The sequence below is a fragment of the Artibeus jamaicensis genome, unplaced genomic scaffold (assembly GCF_021234435.1).
Source record: "Artibeus jamaicensis isolate MK-2021 breed Jamaican fruit bat unplaced genomic scaffold, CSHL_Jam_final contig_525, whole genome shotgun sequence".
Classification (NCBI taxonomy): Eukaryota; Metazoa; Chordata; class Mammalia; order Chiroptera; family Phyllostomidae; genus Artibeus; species Artibeus jamaicensis.
Window position 1 is genome coordinate 17,850,104 of NW_026521874.1, and position 23,116 is coordinate 17,873,219.

Below are 23,116 nucleotides of genomic sequence, written 5' to 3' on the forward strand. Positions count from 1 at the left end.
ATGCTACCTCACTGCCCCTTGCACCAATGAGCAGTTCTGAACAGCCTTATTACTAAGGAACATGTACAACTGGGAGATCAAAGTGAAAAGATGGTGAACCTAAGGTGTTACTGGGAAATCACATGTGTAACAACGAGGGACCACCAGGTTCCCATGAGCACGGCCAACACTTGCACACTGACCACAGCAGAGGCTCCCAGGCTGTGGGGTGACAGGGAGACTCTCATTGGTGCAGCTGGGAGACACCAGCCATGGGCACCTTTGAAGGCACTTTGTCCGTTTTTCACAAAGTTAAACAACTCTTGTGTGACGCAACCCAGAAATCACTGTCCTAGGTCTTTATCTAAATCAGTCACTTGTGTTCAAATGAGCATATGTACTTAAAGCTACATCTTATTTATTCCTGTGATTAAAACTTAGACAGCAACTGCTATGTCCTTCAGTAAGTGAATAAATCAATAAACTGTGTATTTGTACAATTAAACAATGTGATTTGCAGTATCAATAAATGACTGTTCAGTCCAGAGAAAGACATGAAGGAAGCTAACTGGACCCAATCTGAAAAGGCTGGGACTGGAGAAGTTCAGGGTCAGGGCCAGGAGCAGTGCAGGAGCCCTGAGTAGCAGCACCGGCCCGAGGGTGCCATGTCTCCTTTATCCACCAGAGGGCGTCCGTGCCTCACATTCCTCAGCTGAGAGTCCTGCCCCTGCCTCTTGCCAGCTTCCTGTGTCATCTTTGGACTGAAGCCCTCCCACTCCTGTGATCTCCTCTTCTCAGCAGGAGCCCTGGCTTAGGTTAAAGGAAGGGCTTGTACAGCCAATAAAAGGGAAGATTTGCATAACGACATCCCACTCAAGCCTTAGGCTGACATAAAAGTCTGAAGACTCAGGCCTGGCTGTGGGGCTCAGGAAGCAGAGTTGGGGGGTGTTCACATCATGGATTGGGCTCCACTTCTCCTCACTGTCCTGGCTCACTGCACAGGTGGGGCCTGAAGGGAGTTCTGAGAGGGCATCTTCTTGTCCCCTGGGTCAGTGATCTCCTCTCTCCCTGGGAACAGGGTCTGTCCTTCCTCACTGATCTCTGTGTGGCTCCTCCTTGCAGGGTCTTGGGCCCAGTTTGTGCTGACTCAGCCAGGCTCTGTGTCGGGGTCTCCAGGACAGAGGGTCACCATCTCCTGCACCCGCAGCAGCGGCAACATTGATAGCAAGTATGTGCAGTGGTACCAACAGCGCCCAGGCAGGGGCCCTACCACTGTGATCTATGAGAGATGACAAAAGACCCTCTGGGGTCCCGGATCGGTTCTCTGGCTCCATTGACAGCTCCTCCAACTCTGCCTCCCTGACCATCTCGGGGCTGCAGCCTGAGGACGAGGCCGACTACTACTGTCAGTCTTACTATAGTAGTGGTGATAATCACACAGTGCTGCAGACTGAGGGGGAAGTGAGACCCAAACCCCCAGAGCTTCCCCTTCTGGGTCTGCACTCAGCCTGTCCCCAGCAAGCAGGGTGCCCCCTTCTGTCTCCTGCTGGAAAGTGTGTGTAGAGATTGCAGGTTTCTGTGACCCTCTATTTTCTTTCCAACTTTCCCCATGTCAGGGAGGTTGGTTGCCTATTTCCTGTACAATGAGTTCCTGAGGGTGAGTTAGTTCAGAGCAGGGTGTGTGAGCCTTTGGGTTTGTGGAATGGGGGTGGGTCAGTGCTCATGGAGGGTCTGCTCTGTGCATGTGGGACACTCAGATGTGTCCTTTGGAGTCTGCTCATAGATGACAGTGACACCCTCTTGTTAAGTTATGACCCATGACATCACCTCCAGATTTCCAAATAATTGCTGAGGGGGCCTCATCAGCTCAGGCTGAGACCCACTGGGTTAAAAGGATGTGTTCTCAGCTGTTGGCAGCCTTGGCCTTTGAGTCCTGTTCACGCCCGTCAGCTGGATGGACACTAGATGTCTCGTCTCTCTGTGCTTCTGAGTTCCCGTCTGTAAGACAAAACGTTACACAGACTAAAATGAGGTCAAAGCCTGTGACCCAGTCACATGGAAACTCCTGTCAATCAGTGTGAAGGACCCCAGGAGGACATCTAGTGGAGGGAGGGAGGGGCCAGGGAGTGGGGCAATTGAGCAAAAGTAAAGAGGACTCATTGGCATGGACAACAGTGTGGTGATTGCTGAGGTGAAGAGGATATAAGGAGAATAAATGTTAATGGAAACTAATATAATGAAGATTAAATGAAACAAACAAAAAACCAAACAGAAATTCGTGAGTGAAGTACAACTTTTGGCCAAAATACATATGCAGTTAATATACTGAAAGTTTACACATTGCATATAACATATGTTATATATTTTCATTTACTCTCTCAGGGACTGCATTTCAAGCCTGAGCCACTGAAAAGAATGGACACAGGACAGGGTCTGGTGACCTAGGGTCAGGTCCGGGTGGGTCCTGGAGCACAGACAGGGGCAGTGGGTGGGGGAGGGGCAGACACTGAGGACAGAAGACAAGAGGATGCCCGTGAGCACGTGACCTGCCCAGGGCACGGTGGTTGTTTGATTGTCTGCTCACCTTTCACTTCAATAATGGTCTGTAAGGTCATCAGCTGTCACCTGGGACTAACACACAGCTCAAATCCACCCTCTGGTCAATGAAACATAATACTCCACATTTGACCCAAAGTCCCACAAAGGACTCTACTGGGGAAACTCATGGAGGAAGCACCATGGGTTTGAAATGTCTGTGTGAACGAGACAGGATTCTTCTTTGTGACGTGAGTGAAGGAAGTGGATAAATGATGGACCGAGGATGTGTGTGCTGGTCTGGACTTCCTTCTGCTCACACGTGTCATCCCTGAACCTCAAACACAGGGGGCCCTGTTCCTCCTTCCTCCTCTCACTGAGCACAGCATTCAGTTAGCTGACCATTCTAGAGATCTCTACACACATGCATTTATGTGACAGTAGTTGGAACCCGTTGCTGTCCTATGTAAGAGTTTTGGCACATAAATACATATTTATGCTACAACAGGTGCTGATAAGGGACGTGATGTGTGGGTGTGTTCTCGTAGTCAGTGAGGGAGCAGAATGAGAGGTACAGGGGGGAGAGGATTAAACAAGAGGAGTCGTATGGATGGGGGTTGAGGAGGTAACATCAATATAAGCAGTTCTTTGAACTCTTCTCTATAGTTTGTGTGACTTCAACATTGTCATATCAGTTCTCTAATTCTGTCTGTGATGACATCTGTGTGCCCTACTACTGACAGCCACTCAGAATGGCTGACATGTGTGCTGTCACCATGATTCAAGTTTAAGCCTATTTCCTTCTGAAGGACAGGGGAGGAGACAACCTGAGCACCATGAAGGGACAGGAGTCAGGGATCTGAAGTCACAGGGAAGTGGGAAAGTCTGGAGGCTCAAGAGCATGTGGAAGGGCTGTGTGGTGGGTGTGGAGGAGATGGGGCCAAACGTGAAGCCTCCTGAGGGGAGCCGAGGAGTTGGGGTTCTGTGCAAACAGCAATGGGGAGTCCCTGAGGGTTGTGAGCTGGGGGTGACCTGTCTGAGCTTCATGAGAAAGACCCCTCAAGTGTCTTGAGGACACAGCGCCCCAGGTGAGCAGGTGATCCTGGTGAGCCACTGACTAGGAGTCCCTGTGAGTCTAGACATGTGTGGACCTCGGGGCGGTGGGTACAGGTGCAGCAGAGGTGGATCTGGGCAGAGAGGGATGACGTGCTGGTCTCTGCCTCCAACTGCCCAGACACTCAGCACGTCTGCAAACGCATCTCACCTGACTGTTGTCTTGCTGCTAAAGTGAGACAATGAGTAAGAAAGTTAAGAAGGGAAGTTTTGTTTAAAATATAAACAAATGTTAGGTGGCCTAAGACAAAACCTTAACAAGAAATATACTACACAAGTATGAGAACATTAAGAATAAAGACTAAGAGTAAATTAAAAATAAAACCGAATTCCTAAAATGAATTAGCATAGTACACTTTCCACTGTTAAATGTGAACCCTTTAAAACCATTCTCTTTACCAATCATTGAATCAAATCAGATCTATGAAAACCACACATGCATCACATGACTTAAAATGATTGCTGAGTTGCCTCCTCTGCATGTGAGTCTGAGTGTGTTCCTGGAAATGTCTCTGAAAACCCTAAGTGAGCCCTTCAGACCAGATGAATGGTCCCCTGGTCTGTCACACTGGACATGCAGGTTACTTTGCATTTTCTTTTGGGCATCCTCACTAGAGGTGAAACAAATTAATTAGTCATATAAGTGCATGTTTGTGCCTCCCCAGAAGGGGACCCCTGAAAGTGAGATGCTACAGTAACTACTACAGTATCTCAGAGTCACTGTGTCTGGGAAGCAGACCCTGGATATGTGAACAGACTCAGTGACCTGCTGAGCTGCAGAAACCAGGTGTGCTCCTGAAGCTTGGGCCATAGAGAAGTGTGGATTACCGCCAGCAGGAGGCGGGGTGGGACAGCCCTGTGGTGCCTACTAGGCTGCTCATTAGGGACCATTCACTAATAGCAGCCTGGGCATGGTGGTTGGAAACTGTGCACACTGATGGGGATTCAGCAGCTATGTCCTCTGGGGCACGATAATATCCCCAGAGAAAGGTCCCTCTGTGATGTCTCAGGAAGTGAAACCCTGTACAATTCTCTCAAGGAGTGAAGCTACCCTACATCCTTCTCTGTCTGTGGTGTGAGCTGAACTCCAGAACTAGGGCTCAGGGAGGGGCTGAGCAGCCCCTGGAAGGACCCACATTTGCATGGACAGCCCCTCCCCTGGCAGAGGGTGTGGAGAAAAGAGGCCTGGTCAGCCCAGCCCCACTGTGGGCTCTGTGCTGTGAGCACCATGGCCTGGACTCCTCTCCTCCTCGTGCTCCTCTCTCACTGCACAGGTAGGGAAAGGCCTTGAAGAGTCTGCTAACTGAGATTTGTCTTGTCCTGTTCAAAGTAAAATTATGCGGGCCCATGCCCAACCCTGCCTAGTGTCTGTGTGTTTCTGCAGGTTCCCTGTCCCAGCCTGTGCTGACTCAGCCGCCCTCCCTCTCTGCATCTCCTGGGGACACAGCCAGACTCACCTGCACCCTCAGCAGTGGCTTCAGTGTTGGTGGCTACTACATAAACTGGTTCCAGCAGAAGCCTGGGAACCCTCCCCAGTATCTGCTGTGGTATAAATCAGACTCAGAGAAGCACCAGGGCTCGGGTGTCCCCAGCCGCTTCTCTGGATCCAAGGATGCATCGGCCAATGCAGGGCTCCTGACCATCTCTGGGCTGCAGCCTGAGGACGAGGCCGACTATTACTGTGCTACATATCATGGCAGTGGGAGCAGCTACAGTGGCTCACAGTGGCTCAGATGAAGAGGAAGTGAGACAGAAACCCCTGGGCCCAGAGGTCATGGCTCTGGGTCTCACTGAAGCTTCTGTGGAGGCCTCTGTAAGGTGGGCTCCTGTGCAGCAGAATGTCCATGGAAGGGGAAGGAGCAGCACAGTCATGAGTGAGGGCACAGGGCGTCCCCGGGTCACTCATGCTGAGGGGTGACAAAGCCTGACTGACCTTCCCCACAGTGTCTGGAGTAAATTTTAACAAAATAAGTATTTTTAAGTAAAATCTGAGGTTCTTTCATCCTGCTGTGTCTTGTTTTGTACTACAGAGAACCTCCATTCTGACACATCAGGTCACCAACTGTGGGCAATTTTTCTTCACAACAAGCAATTTCCTGTGACACCAGCTGGATGTCCCACTACACAACTCAGCTCTCAGACGACTGCCTGGAGACAGTGTCAAGTCCACAGTGAAGGCTCAACTCGCACCAGAACTGCCTGACCTTCAGGCGACAGTCACAAGCAGGATGTCTCCGGTGTCACATGAATTCTTCCCTTTAACTTGAAGGCTCCCACAGTCCCTAACTTGGTTTCAATTAATTTTTTGACTCCAGCTGACCCCCTCTCCCTCCTCAAGGAAATGGTGGCATGTCTGAAAATTCCAGGCTTCGAATCGTGCCTCTGTCTATGAGTGTCCAGTCCTCACCCAGGAGCCCACCCAGAGTCACCTCTTTAGAACAAAAGGAACACCTGTCACCCAGGAAATGTCAAGGTCCGGGAGGCTGAGACCAATATATATATTCTCTATTATCTCACAATACTGTGTCTGCAAGTACAAATGATGACCCAGACAGTCACTGTCACCCACGAATGAATGTCATAAGTGACAACCTTTTATTAGCTCTTCAACGTGTCCACAACCCCAGGCCCTTCAGACTGACCGTGGACACTGGGCCCTTGGACACCCTCCATGACTGGGGACCTCATGACTGTCAGTGGGTTCTCCTGAGCCCACAGGCACTGACTGTCCCCCTGTCCTCTCACACTTCCCTGGGCTCTCCAGCCATCCAGGCTGTGAGCTGGGCTGCAGGACATCAGGAGCAGGAAGTCCCCAGTGTGTGCCTGTGTGTCCTCCCCCATGAAGCTGCTGATGAGCCCAGACCCCAGGTGAGCTTCTCCTGCACAGGAAGCAGCAGACACATTGAGGGTGACCATGGCAATGTCTCCAAGGGCTCCCATGTAGAGCCCCCACATTTGTGACCTAGAAGAACAGTGAGAGACTGACCAGTGTTTTGAGTCTCAGTGTCTGAATTCTGTTAAATCACCAAAACCACTGTGAACACCGCTGGGCTCCAGCCTTAGAAGATGCTGACGATTGTTGTTACAGAGCCGAACGTGACCCAATGGCACAAAGATGGCCTGCTCCATGGGGGCATGTGACAAATCTGCCTTCCCTGCCCCTGTCTGGTTCATGAGTCCCCTGTCCTTGACTGTGTCCAACACCAGCCCTGTATTATGATTCCAGTGTCGCTTGTGCTCTTAAAACCAAAGGATCTCATTTTCTCAGTTATTTCTTTGTGGTGTCAATGAAAATATCTCCTTTTGAAGGTATGGTTCCCCCAGTGCACACAGAACTGCTTTGCTTCCAGAGCAAAAGAGCCCCCAGTGCTGAATGGGGTCGGAAAAGGCCTGAGTGCAGCAAGTGAGACCCCAGAAGACCAGGTGGGCATTTGTGCTCCGGTGTTGCTCCATGGGGTCAAGAGAAAATCGTGTCTCAGACACATGGGTGGGAGACTGTGGGGTGGTGAGATCTATCTGAGTGCACATACAAGGCTGCCCCTGTGTCACATGTCTGTCTGTCCTGCCATGGAAAACATTCAACAGTGCCTCTGCAAGGCCAGGAGAAAGACCAGTATCCAGAGTTTCTGACTTGTATTAGAACTGAGTATTTAAGGGCCACACCATCTGGGGTGGGCCCTGCTTGGCTGGTAGACCCACAGTGTTGCTATGGAGATAGTGAACAAATGGGGTGATTTCGTTTTTCTGAGAGGAGGAGGAGGAGAGATAGACAGAGAGAGAGAAAGAGAGAGAGAGAGTAGAAGTCTCTTTGTTCCTTGGCAGCCAGGATACTCCTCCTATAAGGAGAGTTGAGGGTGTTAATCCCCTTGGAGAAAAAATGCTGCCACCCCCTGGGGAGAGGGAAGTGTGGCTTTCTGGAGAAGGAAACAAAGTGAAACTCCCCAGCTGATTTGGCTTAATCATGTCTGATTCCCTTTACTTCCCTCCATCCCTTATTCACACCCAGCTAACACATGCACAGCAACCTGCATGATCCCTGGTACCAGCCTGGGATTCACTCATACTTCTCTGAGCTTTGAAACCACAGAGAATTTGTTTTCACCAGATTTAAGACCTTTGCAGAGCCCTTGAATCCCCACATGTGGGGGAAGGCTACCTCACTGCCCCTTGCATCAATGAGCAGTTCTGAACAGCCTTATCACTAAGGAACATGTACAAATGGGAGAACAAAGTGAAAAGATGGTGAACCTAAGGTGTTACTGGGAAATCACATGTGTAACAACGAGGGACCACCAGGTTGCCATGAGCACGGCCAACACTTGCACACTGACCACAGCAGAGGCTCCCAGGCTGTGGGGCGACAGGGACTCTCATTGGTGCAGCGGGGACACACCAGCCATGGGCACCTTTGAAGGCACTTTCTCACAAAGTTAAATACACTCTTGTGTGATACAACACAGAAATCACTCTACCAGATCTTTATTCTTCAGTCACTTGTGTTCAAATGAGCATATGTACATAAAGCTACATCTTATTTATTCCTGTTGTTAAAACTTAGAAGCAACTGCTATGTCCTTCAATAGGTGAATAAATCAATAAACTGTGTATTTGTACAATTAAACAATGTGATTTGCAGTATCAATAAATGACTGTTCAGTCCAGAGAAAGACATGAACGAAGCTAACATGCACATTTTTAATTATCTGGACCCAATCTGAAAAGGCTGGGACTGGAGAAGTTCAGGGTCAGGGCCAGGAGCAGTGCAGGAACCCTGAGTAGCAGCACCTGCTCGAGGGTGCCATGTCTCCTGCTTTCCACCAGAGGGCGTCCATGCCCCACACTCCTCAGCAGAGAGTCCTGCCCCTGCCTCTTGCCAGCTTCCTGTGTTATCTTTGGCCTGAAGCCCTCCCACTCCTGTGATCTCTTCTTCTCAGCAGGAGCCCTGGCTTAGGTTAAAGGAAGGGCTTGTATAGCCAATAAAAGGGAAGATTTGCATAATGACGTTCCACTCAAGCCTTAGGCTGACATAAAAGTCTGAAGACTCAGGGCTGGCTGTGGGGCTCAGGAAGCAGAGTTGAGGGGTGTTCACATCATGGATTGGGCTCCACTTCTCCTCACTGTCCTGGCTCACTGCACAGGTGGGGCCTGAGGGGAATTCTGGGAGGGCACCACTTTGTCCCCAGGGTTGATGACACTCCTCCCTCCCTGGGAACAGGGGTGTCCTTCCTCACTGATCTCTGTGTGGCTCCTCCTTGCAGGGTCTTGGGCCCAGTTTGTGCTGACTCAGCCAGGCTCTGTGTCGGGGTCTCCAGGACAGACGGCCACCATCTCCTGCACCCGCAGCAGCGGCAACATTGGGAGCAGTTATGTGTACTGGTACCAACAGCGCCCAGGCAGGGGCCCCACCACTGTGATCTATGATGATGACAAAAGACCCTCTGGGGTCCCGGATCGGTTCTCTGGCTCCATTGACAGCTCCTCCAACTCTGCCTCCCTGACCATCTCGGGGCTGCAGCCTGAGGATGAGGCTGACTACTACTGTCAGTCTTACTATGGTAGTGGTGGTAGCTACAATCACACAGTGCTGCAGACTGAGGGGGAAGTGAGACCCAAACCCCCAGAGCTTCCCCTTCTGGGTCTGCACTCAGCCTGTCCCCAGCAAGCAGGGTGCCCTCTTCTTCTCCTGCTGGAAAGTGTGTGTAGAGATTGCAGGTTTCTGTGCCCCTCTATTTTCTTTCCAACTTTCCCCATGTCAGGGAGGTTGGTTGCCTATTTCCTGTACAATGAGTTCCTGAGGGTGAGTTAGTTCAGAGCAGGGTGTGTGAGCCTTTGGGTTTGTGGAATGGGGTGGGTCAGTGCTTGTGGAGGATCTGCTCTGTGCATGTGGGACAGTCAGATGTGTCCTTTGGAGTCTGCTCATAGATGACAGTGACACCCTCTTGTTAAGTTATGACCCATGACATCACCTCCAGATTTCCAAATAGTTGCCAAGCGGGCCCAATGACCTCAGGGTGAGAACCATGTGGTTAAATGAGTGTTTTCAGCTGTTAGGCATTCTTTGCCTCTGAGTCCTGTTCATGCCAGTCAGCTGGACAGAGACTAATGTACCGTCTCTCTGTGCTTCTGAGTTCCTGTCTGTGAGACAAAAGAGTTACCCAGACTCAGGAGAAGTCAGAACCTGTGACCCAGTCACATGGAAACTCCTATCAACCAATGCGAAGGACCCCAGGAGGACAGCTAGTGGAAAGAGGGTGAGGCCAGGGAGTGGACCAATTTAGTAAAAGGAGAGGACTCATCTCTGCATGGACAACAGTGTGGTGATTGCAGGGGTGAGGAGGGTATAAGGGAATAAATGTTAATGGAAACTAATATAATAAAGATTCAAAGGACCAAACAAAATCCAAACAGAAATTCATAAGTGAAGTACAATTTTTGGCCAAAATACATATGCAGTTGATATATTGAAATTTTACACATTGAAGGTCACATATGTTATATGTTTTCATTTACTGTCTCAGGGAGTGCATTTCAATCCTGAGACACAGACATGAATGGACACATAACAGGGTCACATGACCTTGGGGTCAGGTCCGGGTTGGTCCTGGAGCACATACAGGAGCAGTGGGTGGGAGAGGGGGTGATACTGAGGTCACAACCCCCAGTAGCACGTGACCTGCCCAGGGCACAGTGGTTGTTTGCTTGTCTGCTCACCTTTCACTTCAATAACAGTCTGTAAGGTCATCAGTTGTCACCTGGGACTAACCCACAGCTAATAGTCAGTCCACCATGTGATCAATGAAATGTAATATTCAACCTCTCAACCCAAAGTCCCACAATGGACTCTACTGGGGAAAGTCACGGAGGAAGAACCGTGGGTTTGAAATCTCTGTGTGAACAAAGACTGGATTCTTCCCTGTGACGTGGGTGCAGGAAGACGATAAATGATGGTCGGAGGCCGTGTGTGCTGGTCTGGACTTCCTTCTGCTCACACGTGTCACCCCTGAACCTCATGACTCCCAACACAGGAGGCCTGCTCCCCCTTCCCTCTCTTAGCACAGCAATCAGCCAACCATGTTGGAGATTTCTACACACGTACACTTATGTGACAGGAGGTGGTAACCATTGCTGTCCCGTGCCAATGTTTGGGGACATACATGGGTATTCATGCTAGAACATGTGCTGATGAAGGGACATGTTGTATGTTTCTGTTTTTTGAAAGATTTTATCTATTTATTTTGAGAGAGGTAGAAGGAGGGAGGGAGAAAGAAAAAGAAACATGAATGTGTGGTTGTCTCCTACCTGAGTGCCCCCTACCAGAGACCTGGCCCGCAAAGCAAGCATTTGCCTTGACTAGAAATCAAATCAGAGACCCATTGGTTTGCAGGCTGGCACTCAATCCACTGAGTCACACCAGCCCGGGCTCTGTGTGTTTGTGTTTAAAAGTCAGTAGATACAGAGGGTAGGAGATTAAGTGAGATGAGTCCCATGCATGGGGGTTGAAGTGCTGTAATCAATGCAGGTGTTTCTTTGAACTCTTGTCTATAGTTTGTGTGACTTCAACATTGTCATATTAATTCTCTTATTCTGTCCATAATGACCAGTGTGTGCCCTATTTCTACTGGGAGCCACTCAGTTTGGCCAAACGTGAGCTGTCACCATGATTTCAAGTTCAATCCTATTTCCCTCCAAACATCAGAGTAACAGTCACCTTGAACATCATGATGGGAGTGGAGTCCAGGATATGAAGTAACAGGGAAGTGGGGGAGTTGGGGGTCTGAGAGCACGTGGAAGGGCAGCGTGGTGGGTGGAGAAGCCTGGCCCACCATGAAGCTCCCTGAGGGTAGCTCAGGAGTTGGGGTTCTGTGCAAACATTAGTGGGGAGCCCCTGAGGGTTTTGAGCAGGGGGTGACCTGTCTGAGGTGAATGAGAAAGATCCCTGGAGTGCCTTGAGAACACAGTGCACCAGGTGAGCAGGTGACCTTGGTCAGGGTCACTGCCTAGGAGTCCCCATGAATCTAGACCTGTAGGGCCATGGGACCTTGGGCACAGGTAAAGCACAGGTGGATCTGGGTACAGAGGGACCTGTTGGTCTCTGCCTCCAACTTCCCAGACACTCAGCACATCTGCAAACACATCTCACCTAACTGGTATCTTGTTACTAAAGTGGGACAATGAGTAAGAAAACTAATTTAGTCACAAATTAGAGGAACACAAATGTGCCCTGGCTAGTGTAGCTCAGCGGATTAAGCGCGGGCCTGCGAACCAGACAATCGTGATTCGATTCCCAGTCAGGGCACATGCCTGGGTTGCAGGCCAGTTCCCTGAAGGCCAGTTCCCAGCAGGGGATGCATGAAAGGCAAACATACATTGATGTTTCTCCTCCTCTCTCCTTCCCTTCCCCTCTAAAGATAAATAAGTAAAAATCTTTAAAAAAATAAAAACAAATGTGAAATCACCTAAGAGAAAATCCTAACAAGAAACAGAATACGCAGGTGTGCAAAACACTAAGAATAAAAAATAAGAAAAAAAGGACTTCGGCCAAGGTGGAGGCATAGGTAGAAGCACTGTGCCTCCTCCCACAACCAAGTTTAAAAACAACAAAGTTTTAGCAACAAAAATGCAGCCAAAACCACAGAAAATTGAACTTCACGGAAGTCTGACAACAACAAACCCTTCAGCCAAACCGATAAACTGGTGAAGGAGGGAGCGGTGAGACAGACCGTGCAGGCCTCAGTGGCAGGAAGCAGCAGAGGGGACCGCCATTGTCCCTCTCTGACCCCGCCCCCACCTATAGAGTCACACACCAGCGGCCTGGGTGGCCTCTCTCTGACCTGACCGCACCTACAGCTTCACAAACCAGTGACCTGGGTGGCCCCACCCTGGTGAACAACTAAGGCTCTGCTCCTCATACCTAACAGGCACGAACATATCAAAACATGGCTCAGGAAGAACTTAGAGCCCCAGAGCCGATAAATCTAAGCAATGAAGAAATAGCCAAACTTTCAGATGCACAGTTCAAAACACTGGTGATCAGGATCCTCACAGAACTGGTTGATTTTAGTCACAAATTAGAGGAACATATGAAGGCTAAACTAATTGAAATAAAAGGAAATGCACAGGAAACCAATAGTAATGGAAAGGAAACTGGGACTCAAATCAAAGGAGTGGACCAGAAAGAGGAAAAAAATGACCAAACAGAAAAGAATGTAGAAACAAAAATTCAAAAAAATGAGCAGAGGCTTAGGAACCTCCAGGACATCTTTGAACGTTGCAACATCAGAATTATAGGGGTGCCTGAAGGGGAAGAGGAACAGCCATGAGTAGAAAACTTATTTGAACAAATAATAAAGGAGAATTTACCTAATCTGGCAAAGGCAATAGACTTCCAGGAGTTCCAGGAAGCTCAGAGAGTCCCAAAGAAGTTGGACCCAAGAAGGAACACACCAAGGCACATCATCATTACATCGGCCAAGATTAAAATGAAGGAGAGAATCCTAGAAGCAGCAAGAGATAAGGGGAAAGTCACCTACAAAGGAGTTCCCATCAGACTGTCAGCGGATTTCTCAAAAGAGACCTTGCAGACAAGAAGGGGCTGGAAAGAAGTATTCCAAGGCATGAAATCCAAAGACCTACATCCAAGATTGTTCTATCCAGCAAAGCTTTTATTTAGAATGAAGGGCAGATAAAGTGCTTCTCAGATAAGATCAAATTCAAGAAGTTCATCATCACCAAGCCCTTATTATATGAAATGTTAAAGGGACTTACCTAAGAAAAAGAAGATACAAAAAGATGAACAGTGAAAGGACAGCAAGCTCACAGTTATTCACAACCACACCTAAAACAAAAGCAAACTAAGAGGATAGCTAGATCAGGAGCTGAACCATAGGAATGAAGATCACATGGAGGGTTAGCAACAGGGGAGTGGGAGAAGGAGAAGGGGGGGGAAGGTACAGAAAATAAGTAGCATAGACGGTGCAGTAGAAAATAGATAGGGGGAGGGCAAGAATAGTAGGGGAAATATTGAGTCTAAAGAACTTGAGACACATAGTCATAACTTAAAGGGGGGGAATGGTGGGGGAGGGGGTGTGCAGGGTAGAGGGGAATGAAGAGGGATAGAACAACTGTAATGGCATAATCAATAAAATATATTAAAAATTAAGGAAAAAAAGAATAAAGATTAATTCCTAAAATGAATTAGAATGGTACACTTTCCATTATTAAATGTGAGCCCTTCAAAAGCCATTCTCTTTACCTATCACTCAATTGAATCACATCTATTAAGACTGTGGGTGCATCCCATGACGAGATGTTTGCTGATAGGCCTCCTCTGCACCTGCCCCTGAGTGTGTTCCTGGCAAATGCACTGAGCAGCCCGTATGAGCCTTCAAACCACGAGTGGCCTCCCCATTGATGACATTGGATGTGAAGGTCACTGTGCATTTACTCTTGCAATATGGGCAGTGGGGGGTGAAAATAAATTAATTTGTCATTTATGTGCAAGTTTGTACATCCCACAGCTGTGGATTCCTGGGTGTGAGGAGCTACAGTAACCAGTACAGTGTATCAGAGTCATGGTGTCTGGGAACCAGACCCTGGGTGTGTGAACAGACTATGTGACCTGCCAAGGCCCAGAAACCAGCCTGTGCTCTGGGTCATGTTGGAGGTGTTGCTACAGCCATCAGCAGGGAGCGCTGTGGGACAGCCCTGTGGTGCCTAACTAAGCTGCTCATTAGGGACTATTCACTAATAGGAGCCTGGGTCTGGCAGTTGGAACCTGTACTCACTGACGGGGACTCGGCAGCTGTGTCCTCTGGGGCCTGATGATATCTCCTGAGAAGGATCCTCTGTGATGTCTCAAGTGGTGATTCCTCTCAGGGGCATCCCAAGGGGTGAAGTCAGCCTCCATCCCCCTCAGTCTGAAGTGTGAGCTGAGCTCCAGCACCAGAGCTCAGCCAGGGGCTGGACAGTCCCTGGCAGGACACACATTTGCATGAACAGCCCCTCCTCTTGCCTGTCACTCAGGAGAGGGTGGGGAGAAAAGGAGGCCTGGGCAGCCCAGCCCCACTGTGGGCTCAGGGGCTGTGTGCACCATGGCCTGGACCCCTCTCCTCCTCGTGCTCCTTTCTCACTGCACAGGTAGGTGTGGGCCTTGGGGTACCAGACCTCTGTTCTGTTTTATTCTCTTCCTGCTCCATCTCCTGAGTAACTTCCCCTGGTTCTGCCCCATCACTGACCAGTATCTGTTTGCAGTTTCGCTGTCCCAGCCTGTGCTGACTCAGCCACCCTCCCTCTCTGCGTCTCCTGGAGCCACAGCAAGACTCACCTGCACCCTCAGCAGTGGCTTCAATGTTGGTGGCTACAACATACGCTGGTTCCAGCAAAAGCCAGGGAACCCTCCCCGGTTTCTCCTGAGATTTAAATCAGACTCAGACAAGTACCAGGGCTCTGGAGTCCCCAGCCGCTTCTCTGGCACCAAAGACATGTCAGCCAATGCAGGGCTCCTGCTCATCTCTGGGCTGCAGCCTGAGGATGAGGCCAACTATTACTGTGCTACATATCATAGCAACTCTAAAACTTACACAGTGCTTCTGACCTATGTGGAAGTGAGACAAAACCTCCTTACTGCTCTTCTCTGCTCATAAAGGAAGCCTGGGAGGTGCCTCCTACTTCCCCTGCACTGACTGAGCTCTCACACTTGCCCAGACAGAGCTCATAAACATTCCTCAGTTCTGGGACAGGAAGCTTTGGGCACAGCCATATCCAGGTCAGCAGAGATGCTGGCCCTACACACCCCGTCCTCTTGTTGTCCACAGTTCACTTCCCAGCTCCGAGAAGAACTTAATGTTTGAGCTCTCACCTGGGAAAAAAGAGCAGAATGTTATCTACTTCATAGGGTTGTGGGAGGATCATACGAAATTCTCATTAAATTCATGTTAGATTAGCAGTGCTAATTCTTGCTCCTGCAATTGCTGTTACCACAAAGTGTGCTTATTCTAGGACCAGGTACTTCAGAAATATTATCTTCCTATTTCTTTTTCAACTCCAGATCCTTCCTTTCTCTCCATTTCTAGGACTCAACCAACAGAGGAAGGAAATTGGAAAAGAACTTGTTTTTCATCTGAAAAAGTCTGGATTGAAAACCTAGATGTTTCAAGCCCTGGATACACATCATGGACACACTTCTGGATTTCCCTGCATGTCAGTGGCCTTTTCTGTAGCAGGAGCATATAGTATTTACCACATCAGCCTGGTGGATAGAGTTCCTGGGACAAGGGAAACAGGTCACTGAGTGTGTACCTGGGCACATGGGAGTGACAAGAATGGGCAGTGCTGCCTCCTGTTCACCACCACAAATGGCCACTGGACACTCCTGTTTAGCCTGGGTCAGCCCTGGCTGCATTATGCAGGGAGCCTGGAGGAGGTAATGTCAACCACACAGACAGTTTAGACTCAGAGGGGAGGTCTCTTTGAATGCAGAGAGGAGCAGAGTGGACGTTTGTGCAGACATTGATGAGGTTCTCATATGACCTGTGGGCTCCTGGGGGAACTTTAACCAGAGCAAGTACAGGTGAGGACCCACAGACCCTGCCACCTGTGAGAAGAAGAAAAGTCACTGTATCCTCCACAACCGAGGTCTTCAGGGTCTCTCTATTCCAATCCCTGATCTTTGTGTGGGGATCGAAGGTAGTGATGGAGCTGGAAGGTCTGGTAGCTTCATAAGGAGAGTGGTTCTTCCTTTGAGGGACATAGAATACTTACTCTGCAAGCACAGACTTGAGGCTTCTTAAGGGTTTTCCCATCTTTACGTGGGTGGTATTAAGACTGAATTAGCTTTGCCATATATGTTGTTCATTTGTGGGTGTGTAACTTCTTCCTTAACAGTCTTCTGAAAAGGTTACTGAAAAGACTCCCAGTTTTGATCCAACAGGGAAGGAACTTGGAAGTAGTCACTCCATCCTAACAGGTGAGAATCTGACAAGGAAAATCAATAACTCTTCTGACATCCTTCAGAGAGGTGAGGTCACGGACCCCAAAACTGTGGAGACAGGCCAGTGAATACAGAGAATCACAACTTGTTGGAGCAGAAACCTCCATGATGAGCAGTTCTCAGTAGGAAAACCTAAACTGTGTTGATGAATTGCTGGAGGTGGACAATTCTTAGGGTTAAGAACTCCTGGGGGTGAGGGGGCAACTCATAAGGGAAACTCCACACTTTTGTGGAGGGCCCTCCACAAGGATGGGCCTCAAGACAAATGATCCTCTAACAGTGGAGTGTCCCAATATTTGAGGCAAAAACTGTTAGAATGCCAAGGAGAAACAGGGGACTCCACGGTCATCCTTAAGACTGTGTCCACTATCTGCCTCAGATCAAAACAGAGTTAAACTAGAAATCAGCAAAAAGCAGCTGGAAAATCTCACAAACACTTGGAAATTCTATAATACATTTCTGAATAACACATGCACCAAAGAGGAAATGTCAAGAGAATTTTGAAAAAATTGAAATAAATGAAAATAAAGCATCAAAATTTGTGAGACATGGCAAAATTGATGCTTAGAAAAAAACATTGATTGAATACATATAGTAGATAAAAGAAGGATCTACAATTGGTAATACAAGCTTCCACTTTGGAAAACTAGAAAGAGAAGTACACATTAAATAAAGAATAGCAGAGGAAAATAAATGATAAATATCAAGACATAAATCATTGAAATTGGAAATACTTAGTAGAGGATATCAAGAAAATCAAAAGCTGGTTCTTTGAAAAGGTAAGTGATAGACCTCTAGCTACACTAAGAAAAAGAGAGATGATATAAATTACTAATATTACAAAAGAAAGGAAGAGTACTGATCCCATAAACATTGAAATGATAACACAGGAATACACTAAGTAAGTCTTTGAAAGACACAGTCTACTCAAAGCTCACTCAAGAAGGAACAATCTGAACAAGTTTACAACTTCAATTTGGAAAATTGAATCAATAATTGATAACCTTCCAAAATGGCAGGAAACCAAGCTCAAGTGGGATCACTGGTGAATTCCACCAAACATTTAAGAAAAAATTACACCAGTCCTCCACAGGCTCTTCTAGAAAATAGAAGCGAATGGAATGCTTCCTAACTCATTTTGCGAGAACAGCATTAACCTAATTCCAAAACTGGTTAAAAACATGACAAAAAAATTATAATAGATCAATATCACTCATGGGAAGAGGTGCAAAAATCCTCCACAAAATGTTAGCCAATTGAATATAAAAATATGTAAAGCATTATATAACCATGAGCAAGTGGCATTTATCTCAGGTATGTTCAATATTCAAAAGTCAATTAGTGTAATTCATCACATCAACAGGATGAAGAAGATAAAACAGGTAAACATATCAATTGATGCAGAGAAAACATTTGACGAAATTCAAAATCCATTCACAATAAAAACTCACACAAGCTCAAAATAGAAGGAAATACATGTACAAACAACCTGTAGCTAACATTATGCTAATGTATGCTAATAAGCTTTTTAGCTAAAATAGAAAGAAGCAAAGATGTCACCACTCACCACTACTTTCAACATTGTATTAAAAGTTTTAGCTAATAAGACAAGAAAAAGAAATAGAAGTTGTACAGATTGAGGATGGTATACATTTATCTTTTCCTATAAACAACATGGTTGTCTATGAAGAAATCTGAAAAAATCAATAACAACAAAAAACCCCTCCTGGAACTAATAAGCACTTATAACAAAGTCGTAGGACACAACATTAATGTACCAGCATTGATCACTTTCTTATATATCAGCAAGAAACTAGTGAGATTGAAATTAAAAGCACAATACCATTTATATGATCACCCCTCAAATGAAGTACTTAGCTATAAATGTAACAGCATATGGACAACACCTATGGAAGGAAAACTACAAAACTCTAGCTAAAGAAATCAAAGCAGAACTAAATAAGTGGAGAGAGATCCCGTGTTCAGGGACAGGAAGACTCAATATTGTCCAGATGTCAGTTCTTTCCAAGTCCATCTACAGATTCCATGCAATCCCAAAGGAAACCTCAGAGAGTTATTTTGTAAATACCAACAACATGGTTCTAAAGTTTATATGCATAAGAAAAAGATCCAGAATAGCCAAAACAACGCTGAGAGAGAAGAAAGAGCTTTGAGGACTGACACTACCTAACTGCAGGACCGACTTGAAGGTGCAGTAATGAAGACACAACAGCATGAGCAGGAGAACAGACATGTAGACCAACGAAGCAGAACAGAGAAGCAACACACAGACCCACACGAGTACAGTTAACTGACATTTGCTAGTGGTGCAAAAGCAGTGCAGTGGAAAAGGGTCGTCTAGCAGGAAATGGTGGGGAAAAACTGGATATCCACATGCAAAACCGAACAAAAATCTAGAGTCAGACTCAATAGCCTTTATAGAAATTAACTCAAAATTTATAGGCATGATTGAAAAATGCAAAATGATAAAATGCCTAGAAGAAAACGGGGAAAAACCTAGATGACCTTTTGTATGGTGATGACATTCTCATTACAACACCAAAGTCACAATCTATGAAAACATTGATCAGCTGGCCCATATTAACTCAAGAACTTTTGTTCCGACTCAGGCGCTGTCAAGAAAAAGAGAAGATAGGCACAATTCTACTTTCTCCCACAGAAGAAGAGTAAACATTTGCAAAAGACAAATCTAATAACGGGCTGTTATTCAAATTATGCAAAACTCTCCCAAAAATCAAAAATAAGAAAAAACCTACTAAAAATGTGCAAGAGATTTGAGCAGCCATTTCACAAAAGAAGATATATGGTGGCAAAAGAGCATATGAAAAGATGTTCAACAAGACATATCATTAAAGACTGCAAATGAAAACAACAATGAGATACCCCTCAACACCTATTAGAATGGGAAAAATTCAAAACAGTGACAACACAAAATGCTGACAAGCATGTGGAGCAAAAGAAACTCTCTTTCGTTGCTGGTGGCAGAGTAAATAGTACATCCACTGTGAAAAAAAGTTTGGTGGTTTCTTATCAAGTAAAAAATAATCTTGCCATACAACCCAGCACTCAAATGATTTCAAAACTGATGTCCATCAAAAACCTACACAGGGATGGCATAGCACCTGTTTCACAAATGCAAAACTTGAAAGCAGCTGCAATGCTTTACATTAGGTGATAGATAAACAATTGTATATACAGTGAGTGGAATATTATTCAGCCCTGAGAAGAAAGAAAATACATGAAAGGATATAGAGGAATCTTAAATGAACATTACTAAGTGAAGGGAGCCAATCTGAAAAGGCTACATACTGCATGATTCCAATTATGTGACTTTCTGGAAAAGGGAAAACTGAGGAGACAGTGAAAAGTGCAGGAGTTGCCAGAAGTTAGGGGAGAGAGACAGGGAGGGACAGAGCTGTGGAGCACAGGCCGGTGTTTAGGGCGGTCAAACTGTTCTGTGCGACACTGTAATGGTGGATACAGGGCTTTTACATTTGTCAAGACCCACAGAATGTAGAACACCAAGGGTGAACCCAAATGTAAAATAGGGGCTTTGGCTGGTAACAGAGAGTCAGTGTAGGTTTGAGATTTATAACAAATGTCCCACTCGGGTGGGGAGTGTTGATGTTCGGGGAGGCTGTATAAATGTGGGGGCAGGGGCATATGGTGACTTCGTACATTTTGCTCAGTCTTGATGTGAACCGGAGTGGTTCGCAGGCATTTTTGCCTGTTTCTCTCCTTCTGCATCCTCCCTTCCCCCAGTATCTGGATTCCCTCTCTGATTCATACCATTTGTCTCTTTAGTGGTTGAGACTTTCTCCACCATGCAACCTCAGGGCTGCAGTTTTCAGCTTCACCAGGGAGGGCGCTGAAGTCCCCTCAGGAGAAGGGCTCATTAGTGAGGGTGACCTGGCCTTGTCAGTAAGGGCCCCTGTTGGTGAATGCCTTCCAGGTGTGCTGTGCCCATGAACCCCCTTTCCATGAAGGGTTAATGAAGACGAATGCATAGTGCAGAGACTGAGGTGCATTCTGGCAGTTGGGATTATAGCCCAGGCTCTTGAAAGCCCCATGATCCTACAGCCCACACCCTCAGGAAAGTAGACAGAACATCACCAGGGCTGACATGAGAGCAATGATCAAGTCCCCCTGCCTTGGCCCCAGCCAATCAGTGGAGCCCATGGCCCCAACCCCATTAGTCACCATAGTGGACACTCTGTCCATGTGTGACTGGGCCCCGTGTGGGCCAACACAGACCAGGTTTTAGACCACTGGCTCTCCTGTGCCTTCAGGCTTGAGGACATTTCCTCAGATGAACCTTGGCTTTCTCTGCTTCAAAGTCCTATTGGCGTTTGCTTGGGCTTTGATGTGCAGGCAAAGGAACCCCCTTTAGTTTGGTAACAGGGTGGCTCTGTCCAGTGTCCTTTTCCAATGCAGGATGCGGGACACGTTCCCTGTTAGGGAAGGTTCCAAAAGCCTATCCCACAATTCTCTAAACAGAGTTGCTGTCTGACAGTTTCCTCCTTGAACTATGAAATAATGTGTGGACAAGAGATGAGGTGTTAATTTGTCTTCCTCCTGGAGGACAAGGTGTGAGGAAGGCTGATTCCTGTGTCTGGGCTCCTGGCTTCTGCTTTGTTCCACTGAGGAATCCCTGCCTGGGACAGCAGGGGGCGCTGCAAGGCAGCTCTGGAGAGAATGTGCTGGGTGTGCCCTCAGCTGGCAACCCAGTCATGTGTTTGTATTCTGGGTGCCTCTGCCAGGTGCTCCCTGTGAACCGTGGAGAGCCCCAGACCCTGTCAGTCTAGGCCACCACCCTTCACAGAACAACCCCCAGCAGAAGGAGAAGACACAAGAGTACAAGAAGGGGTGGGGACCTGCAAGTGGAGGGGCTTTTTTGCATGAAGAAACCTCTTCCTCTGGGGCACAGGGAAAGATAAGAGAGATGAGAGGTGCCCCTGGTAAGTGGAGGAACTCAGAAGGTAGAGTCTGAGGATTGTCCCTACCGTGGACTGGACTCCTCTCCTCATCCTCCTCACTCACTCACTGCCCAGGGGCCTGGCTCCTCAGTCTGGGAATGTGGCCTCAGGAGGACACACAGGCTGGCCCATTCCCCTGAGTGTGGACTGAGTTGTTAGACCCTACTCACCGTCTCTGTCTTTCCTTTATTCCAGGGACCTGGGCGCAGTCTGGGCTGACCCAGGAAGCCTCAGTGTCAAGGTCTCTGGGTCAGACTGTCAGCAACACCTGCACTGGACATAGCAACAATGTTGTATACCGTGGTGCAAGCTGGTACCAGCAGGTCCCTGGTGCTGTCCCCAAAGTTCTCTTTTATGGTAGCAACAGTCGGCCCTCAGGGATCCCGGCCCATTTCTCTGGGTCATGGTCAGGAGCCAAGACCTTCCTGACCATCTCAGGGCTGCAGCCTGAGGATGAGGCTGACTGCTACTATCTGTCTTATGATAGCAGCTACAATCACTGAGTGCTGAGGACTCAAGGGGAAGTGACACCCAAGCTCCCCAGGCCTTTCTGTCTTGGTTCCGCCCTCACGGGACCAAGGAGGGTGCTCTTCTCTGTCTCCTGCAGCAAAGTGTGTGTCGAGATTGTAGGTTTCTGAGTCCCTTTATTTTCTTCCCAAATTTTTCCCATGTCTGGATGATTGGTTGCCTATTTCTCTGCAATCTCTTCAGGAAGGTGAGTGAGTTCAGAACAAGGCAGCAGAGCTTTTGCATTTCTGACAATGAGGCTGGAGGCATCGCTCGCAGGGGTCAGTTCTGTGCATGGGGGACAGTTAGATGCATCCTTTGTTCTCTGCACACAGGTGGCAGTGGTAGCCTTTCCTGTAAGTCAGGACCCACAAAACCACATCCAGACATTGATAGCTATGCTCTGAGGGGGTCCCATCACGTCAGCTTGAAACCCACGGGGATAAAAGGATGTGTTCTCAGCTGTTAGGCAGCCTTGGCCTTTGAGTCCTGGTCACGCCCGTCAGCTGGTTGGAGACTAGACGTCTCATCTCTCTGTGCTTCTGAGTTCCCGTCTGTTAGACAAACACAGTCACACAGATCCACACGACATCAGAGCCTTTGACCTGGTCTCTTGTCAACCAGAGTGCAGTACAATTTTGGGCCAAACACTATGTGCAGTTAATATGTTGAAAATTTTCACAGTGCACATACAAAATATAATATCTACCTTCATTTATTCTCTTATGGAGTATATTTCAACCCTGAGACCCAGAGATGAATGGACACAGGACAAGGTCATGTGCCCTTGGGGTGAGTCTGTGTGGGTCCTGGAGCACAGACAGGGGCAGCGGGTGGGGGAGGGGCAGACACTGAGGACAGAAGACAAGACGACCCCCATGGGCACATGACCAGCCCAGGGCACGGTGGTTGTTTGAATGTCTGCTTACATTTCACTTCAATAACAGTCTGTAAGGTCATCAGTTGTCACCTGGGACTAACACACAGCTCAAAGTCC

General features: G+C 47.7%; 4 gene segments (V, D, J or C); all 4 read left to right on the forward strand.

Annotated features, from left to right (window-relative positions):
• Positions 1 to 877: 877 nt before the first annotated feature.
• Positions 878 to 1,557, forward strand: LOC119064919 (immunoglobulin lambda variable 6-57-like). The segment is given in 2 exon segments: positions 878 to 981; positions 1,102 to 1,557. Coding segments are annotated over 2 exon segments (487 nt in total).
• A 3,264-nt stretch (positions 1,558 to 4,821) lies between these two features.
• On the forward strand, positions 4,822 to 5,364 carry LOC119064896 (probable non-functional immunoglobulin lambda variable 5-48). The segment is given in 2 exon segments: positions 4,822 to 4,901; positions 5,012 to 5,364. Coding segments are annotated over 2 exon segments (399 nt in total).
• A 3,297-nt stretch (positions 5,365 to 8,661) lies between these two features.
• LOC119064895 (immunoglobulin lambda variable 6-57-like) lies at positions 8,662 to 9,469 on the forward strand. The segment is given in 2 exon segments: positions 8,662 to 8,765; positions 8,886 to 9,469. Coding segments are annotated over 2 exon segments (594 nt in total).
• A 5,188-nt stretch (positions 9,470 to 14,657) lies between these two features.
• Positions 14,658 to 15,476, forward strand: LOC128628086 (immunoglobulin lambda variable 5-39-like). The segment is given in 3 exon segments: positions 14,658 to 14,763; positions 14,878 to 15,230; positions 15,441 to 15,476. Coding segments are annotated over 3 exon segments (435 nt in total).
• Positions 15,477 to 23,116: the final 7,640 nt, after the last annotated feature.